Source organism: Arachis stenosperma, chromosome 8, assembly GCF_014773155.1.
Source record: "Arachis stenosperma cultivar V10309 chromosome 8, arast.V10309.gnm1.PFL2, whole genome shotgun sequence".
NCBI lineage: Eukaryota > Viridiplantae > Streptophyta > Magnoliopsida > Fabales > Fabaceae > Arachis > Arachis stenosperma.
The window spans coordinates 42,748,115-42,755,540 of record NC_080384.1 but is presented as its reverse complement, the minus strand read 5'-3'; the positions used below and the strand labels follow the sequence as shown (position 1 = coordinate 42,755,540).

General features: G+C 30.9%; 2 protein-coding genes across 2 annotated transcripts; both read right to left on the bottom strand.

Moving 5' to 3' along the window:
- Positions 1–917: 917 nt before the first annotated feature.
- LOC130946689 (uncharacterized) lies at positions 918–1,505 on the bottom strand. The gene is made up of 2 exons (XM_057875527.1): positions 1,277–1,505; positions 918–1,189 (listed from the first exon to the last, which is right to left on the bottom strand). The coding sequence occupies exons 1-2, from the start codon at positions 1,338–1,340 to the stop codon at positions 1,041–1,043; spliced, it is 213 nt and encodes a 70-aa protein (XP_057731510.1). The 5' UTR covers positions 1,341–1,505; the 3' UTR covers positions 918–1,040.
- Positions 1,506–2,936: 1,431 nt separating this feature from the next.
- Positions 2,937–3,863, bottom strand: LOC130946016 (uncharacterized). The gene has a single exon (XM_057874700.1). The coding sequence runs from the start codon at positions 3,861–3,863 to the stop codon at positions 2,937–2,939; it is 927 nt and encodes a 308-aa protein (XP_057730683.1).
- Between the last annotated feature and the right edge of the window lie 3,563 nt (positions 3,864–7,426).

The following is a 7,426-nucleotide window of genomic DNA, read 5'->3' as shown; positions in this document are numbered from 1 at the left end:
GCGAAGAGCAAATAGAAATAAACAAATTTAAAAATTTATAAAAATTATAACTTAAAGAAAAAAACTTATGTGATAATGAGAGTTAACTACTAATTAGCAATTAGGTATCCGAAAGATTCAGATATTGAAAAAAAGATTTCTAAAAAGTATCATCAACAACAAAAAATTCATGAATAACTTTAAAATTTGAAGAGCGCATGATTTTGCCAGAGCCCATTTTTGTTGAGTTTAATGTGGTAGTGGCCACATAAATTGGACAATTTGGCTACCTCTAAAGGTAAATGATTGATATGATATTTTGAATTAATTTAATTAGAGTCTATTTTCGATACCAAGATCATTAGTTTAGATCGTTCAATTTCAGTGGCCGTTTCAGCATTATGCTCATCTAAAATGATCTCTAGATGTGTTGTGGGCACACTTGAAGAGTTTTAAAATTAATTAGGAATTTTTCTTTGTCAATAACCTCTTTTGAGAATTTTTTTGGTCGACACTTGAATCTTCCGGATCTCGAATTAGTATTTAACTCGTGATAATAAAGTAATAGATGAAATGACAATCTATAATTGTAAACAAATATGTCGATCAATTTTTATATAGATAAGATGGATGGATGGATGGATCATTAAGCTCTTTGTTCACATTTTGTAAAAATTAAAGATCAATATTGTTATAATATAACAAGTCATATTTATGGAGGTTTTAAATATTTATATCATAAATTTTTATTCATATAAAAGGGACATGATCTACACTATACAAACTTTTAATCCAAGAGAGGATTTTATAAAAAATTATTCCGAGATAATATATATATATATATATATATATATATATATATATATATATATATATATATATATATATATATATTCAAAATTAGCTGGAAAGGCAAGCCTCAATTTTCACTCACGACATTCAACAAACACGTTGTGGGCACTCTTTTATCACGCATTGTTTGAAGTTCTGAACAACAATAAAGATGACAATATCATAAGTCATAACCCAAAAAGTAAAAAAGAAACAAAACAATAAGGCAATCATGTTTTATCATCAGGAAAATCAGCTTCAGTTTGGGGAGGCAACGTATCCATTATAATTTGAGGGGGATCATGATGTTTTTGTTGTTCGGCATTCATGAGCGCGTCCATGTCCCTTATTGTTGTCCTCAACGCATTGCCAACTAATACTGCCAAAGAAAAAATGGTCATAATGTATTAGATTCTTCGAAATTGAGGGCACCGAATAAAAGAAGAGAGAAAGAGAGGCGAATTACCAGCAGCAGTTCCAAAGGTCCAGAGCCATAAGATCTTCAAGCCAGGGCTCTTCTCTTTGGGCATGATGAATTCCGGCTACCAATTTAGTGTGGACAAGAAGAACGATGTGTTCCCTTCGGTGGTGGAGGTGGCTGTGAGTTAGCTATTGCGGCGTTTACAGTTGGCCAAGGATTCCGCCTCTTTAAAAAAGAGGGTCACATATAGGACAGTAAAAATGGCTAAACCCGTCGGACCATCTAAAATAGTTAAAATAATTAGATCTCATTTAACTCTTATTTTAAAACACTTTTTTTTTTCATAAAAATTTCAAAAATTTATCTTCTATCGCATTTTAGATCACAAAACAAAAAAATATAAACAAACCATATATTTGTATTGTTGGGCCAAAACAAATAACAAAGAAAGTTTGTCAAGCTTTTAAACCTATAATGAGCAAGGATATATTTAGTTTTGATTTTAAGATTAATTTATATTTTAAAAACAATTTTTATGGTGTTTAAAGTTGAATGGTAGAATGTAAAAGAGATAAAATTTAAAAGATAACACATAACAAAATATATTGGTTTAATTGAGATTTGTTTATATCCCGTCATCAATAATAATTGAGATATTCTTAAATTTTTTTAAGTTAAATATTGACTCAGATTTTATGAATATAAGAACCTTAAATATTCTTTCTTCAAATATTTTTAAGTTGAGCATTGATTTAAATCACTAAATAATCTAAGAACTTTAGATATTATTATCTCAACTCTTCTCAAAATAGGTTGGATCACTTCTAGGTCAAGGTATAATGAATACAGAAGTTTTGAGTATAAGATATGCATACAAGGTATAGTAAATACACTCAGCAAATTCTTATCACTAATTTTTTTTTTTTGTATTCTTTTTAATAATTTTTTTATAGTGCATAAGAACCAAAAAATTATATTCACTAACAATTGTGAGTGTCACTTTGATGAAGATTTAATATTTTGTATGTATTTACACAGGTTAATAACCCATAACTAAATCGAATTAATAGAATTCAATTTATAATATTGACTTAGGGTCTTCGTGAGAGTGACTAAGAGGCACCGTTTTAAAACTAAATATATATCACATTTTTTGTTCCTCCAATATTAAATTTAAATAGAAATAATTAAAAAAAAAAACCTTGAATAACATTTTCTCTCCTATCTGTTACTATTATTTCATTAAATTCTCGATCTTCTTAAAAGATTTATTACCAATTATTAGCCTGTAAACTACTATCAATATTTTTGCCATTAAAGAGTTACAGAAGAACAATTTCAATATTATCATTATCATTCTAATCATTCATATAAACATACCACAAATCCACGATTCAGTAGCACACACCCACAACAAAATAATTCATATAAAAGACCAATGTCCAAATACACACATAACATCACTAAAATCACACAATTCAACAAAATATAACATAATTAATAATACATATATATAACTCCATAACCATGACAATTAGAACCCATAACTAAACACTAATGAACCTGTGAATTCAAATAGCAAACAAGAACTGAAGAACATAACATACTAACATCTATGGGAAAGGCTCCATCTTAATCTCGCCAACGCTAAAACGAACATCAAAACCAGGAGGAGCATCATAATTATTATTATGATGGGCTTGATCTACCACATTGACCTGCAAAGCAGATCCTCCTCCTCTTCCAAAATTTTTGATATGTTGTTGCTGATGTTCAAGGACGGTCCTTTTTTTATTCTACGCATCATTTTGGCCATTTCTCTCTTCATTCTCTTAGCCTTACTCTCAAGCTTGTAGTGAGAACTTAAATGAGCTGCAAACTTTTGTGATGTTTCGAACACTGCCATACACTTTGAATACGTGTACGGCCTATTTTTCTTGTAAGGAAGGCTTTGGATTCCTCCATCCTCACCATCGTTAACAATAACATCATCAATTACCTTCTTTTGATTATTATTATTTGGATCAACGTGGTGATGGTGCTGCTGATTGATGTTATTTCTAATTGGTTCGTTATCACTGTTATTATTGTGATTAACTATTCTTATTCCTCTTCCTACTCCTCCTTGTGGCTTCAACACTACTTTTTCAAAGAATTTTTCATAAACAGAAGACCCATCAATTATTTTAAAGGGAAAATCATGATCATACCTTTTGAGATTTTGTTGTGTCCAAATCAGACTCTCCTTCGTTGGACATGCATATTCAACTTGATGAGTTTTCAACATCTCTTTTGCTGCATGATCACTCATACTTGCACCTCTAGATGATGATGATGATGCACGATGAATGAAACTGGGATTCACATCATCATTATTACCATATCCAATTGTTTTCTTCTCTTTTGACTTTTGATTTAGGTCAAGTTGGTTAATCCCACTCATTAGTTCACTATTATTACTACCATTGATTGTTAATGGGTAATGTGGATCAGTGATACTGGTGGTAGTGTCATCACAAGCATAATTGGGTAAAGAAAGAGGTGGAAGGGTAACGTTAAAGCTCTTGATAGCACTACCATCACCAATGCCATTTTCATGGTTAGGGTTATAAGAGTAACGAGATTTGGGCATGATAGCTGGAGAAAAAATTGAAATTCAGGGTAAAAGCAAATGGTATCTAGGAATAGGTGCATTGCACAAAGTTAAATACTGAAAGCCCTTTTATGGCTCTAGAATATTATTTTATTAAATATAAACGATGTTCACACATATTCTTTTATATTTATTTTGAGTTTAATTTTGATACGCGTAAAATGTTTTATACAGATCCACTATAAGAAAAAGCAATATTTGTAACAAAATAAATTGTTACATAAAAGAAGAATTTTGAAACAAAAGGAATTTGTAACAAATTAAAGGCCGATGCAGTATGTCCCGTTATAAAAAGTTTTTGTAACAAAAACTGGAACTGTTACAATTCAAAATAATATTTTGTAACAAATTTCTCTGATACAAAAAATTGAAAGTCGTTACAAAAGTGATAACAAATTTTGATCTTCAAAATTTTTTTTGTGATAATATATTTTTTTCGATCATAAAATTTAGTTACAAAAGATAACTTGATTTTGTAACATCTTTTCTTTATCATTTTCAAATTTTAATACTTTGTTAATTAGTTTATATTAATTTTATTATTATAGTATTATAGGTGAAAACTCACATACAGTTGTTTTCGTGTGAAGTTGATATTTAAGAACCGTTAGATGATTTGACAAATTTGACTGAATATCATCTAACAATTTTCAACTATTAACTTCATTTGAAAACAACTGAATGTGAGTCTTTACCTATTATTATATACTACAAGTATTTATTAAAAAAATAAATTATGATTAATAAATGTTTTTGTTTATCTTATAAATTTGTATATATTTAATAAAATTTATAGTTAAATAAAATATAATTGATTTTAAAATGAGTGCCGTTAAAATATATATATATTATAATTTGTACATATATCTATAGGAAGCATTCTAGCTTAGTGGTATGATCATTTTTCGGTTATCCTTGGGGGCAAGGGTTCAAATCCTATGTGAAGCATTTTGGAAAATTTTTCAAATATTACAAGCTTGATAGGAGCATTTGGAGCACGGTGGACTTGCAGAAAGCTAGAGCGTCGTAGATCTGCCTTCAACCGAGCGGTTCGGTCCGGTCTAGTTCTCTACTTTAAGCGGTTTTAATCTTATACCGAACTGGTGTTGGGTCTGGTTTAAGGATTTTCTGGTCAAATTAGCCGGTCCAGTTCGATTTTAATAACTATGCTAAGAGGCACCGTTTTAAAAGATAATTATATATCACATTTTTTGTTCCTCCAATATTGAATTTCAATGGAAATAATTAAAAAAAGTAAACATTGAATAACATTCTCACTCCTATCTGTTACTATTATCTCATTAAATTCTCGATCTTCTTAAAAGATTTATTACCATTTATTAGCCTGTAAATTGCTATCAATATTTTTTCTATTAAAGAGTTACAGAAGAACAATTTCAATATCATCATTATCATTCTAATCATTCATATAAACATAGCTCGAATCCACGATTCAGTAGCACACACCCACAACAAAATAATTCATATAAAAGACCAATGTCCAAATACACACATAACATCACTAAAACCCAACAATTCAACAAAACATAACATAATTAATAATACATATATATAACTCCATAACCATGACAATTAGAACCCATAATTAAACACTAATGAACTTGTGAATTCAAATAGCAAACAGGAACTGAAGAACATAACATAATAACATCTATGGGAAAGGCTCCATCTTGATCTTGCCAACAGATAAATGAACATCAAAACCAGGAGGAGCATCATAATTATTATTATGATGGGCTTGATCTTCCACGTTCACCTGCAAAGCAGATCCTCCTCCTCCTCCTCCAAAATTCTTGATATGTAGTTGCTGGTGTTCAAGGACAGTCCTTTTTTGCTTCTACGCATCATTTTGGCCATTTGTCTCTTCATTCTCTCAGCCCTACTCTCATGCTTGTGGTGAGAACATATATGAGCTGCAAACTTTTGTGATGTTTCGAACACCGCCATACACTTTGAACATGTGTACGGCCTATTTTTCTTGTAAGGAAGGCTTTGGATTCTTCCATCCTCACCATTGTTAACAATAACATCATCAATTACCTTCTTTCGATTATTATTATCTGGATCATCATGGTGATGGTGTTGTTCATTGATGTTGTTTCTAATTGGTTCGTTGTTACTGTTATCATTGTGATTGACTATTCTTATTCCTCTTCCTACTCTTCCTTGTGGCTTCAACGCTACTTTCTCAAAGAATTTGTCATAACCAGAAGACCCATGAATTGTTTTAAAGAGAAAATCATGACCATACCATTTGAGATTTTGTTACATCCAAATCAGACTCTCCTTCATTGGACATGCATCTTCAACTTGATGAGTTTTCAACATCTCTTTTGCTGCATGATCACTCATACTTGCACCTCTGGATGATGACAATGATGCACGATGAATGAAACCGGGATTCACATCATCATTATTACCATATCCAATTGTTTTCTTCTCTTTCAACTTTTGATTCAGGTCAAGTTGGTTAATCTCACTCATTGGTTCACTATTATTACTACCATTAATTGTTAATGGGTAATGCGGATCACTGATGGTGGTGGTAGTATCATCACAAGCAGAATTGGGTGAAGAAAGAGGTGAAAGGGTAACGTTAAAGCTCTTAATAGCACCACCATCACAATGCAATTTTCATGGTTGGGGCTATAAGAGTCACGAGATTTTGGCATGATGACTGGAGAAAAAAAATTGAAATTTATGGTGAAAGCAAATGGTATCTAGGGAAAGGTGCATTGCACCAAGTTAAATACTGAATGCCCTTTTATAACACGCATAAAATATTTTATACAGATCCACTACAAGAAAAAGCAATATTTGTAACAATTTTTTTTTTTTTTACAAAAAAGAAGAATTTTGAAACAAAATGAATTTGTAACAAAAAAATGCCGATGCAGTATGTCCCGTTGCAAAAAATTTTTGTAAAAAAAAATTGAACTGTTACAATTTAAAGTAATATTTTGTAACAAATTTCTCTGATATAAAAAACCAAAAGTCGTTACAAAAGTGATAACAAATTTTGATGTTCAAAATATTTTTGGTGACAATATATTTTTTTTCAATCATAAAATTTTGTTACAAAAGATAACTTGATTTTGTAACATTTTTTTTCTTTATCATTTTCAAATTTTAATACTTTATTAATTAGTTTATATTAATAGTATTATTATAGTATTATAGGTGAAAACTCACATACAGTTATTTTCGTATGAAGTTGATATTTAAGAACCGTTAGATGATTTGAAAAGTTTGACTGAATATCATCTAACAATTTTCAACTATTAACTTCATTTGAAAACAACTGAATGTGACTGTAGGGATGGCAAAAACCCCCGGTGGGGCGGGTATCCGCGGGGATTTACCCGCCGGGGGACAGATATGGGGGGCTTTTTGAACCCGCGGGGACGGGGAGCGGGGACCCGTTTATTATATGGGGTGGGGGCGGGGATAGTGGTACCCACCCCGCGGGGATCCGTTTAATCTCCATTTATGTGAAAATACTAAAATGCCCCTATATATAT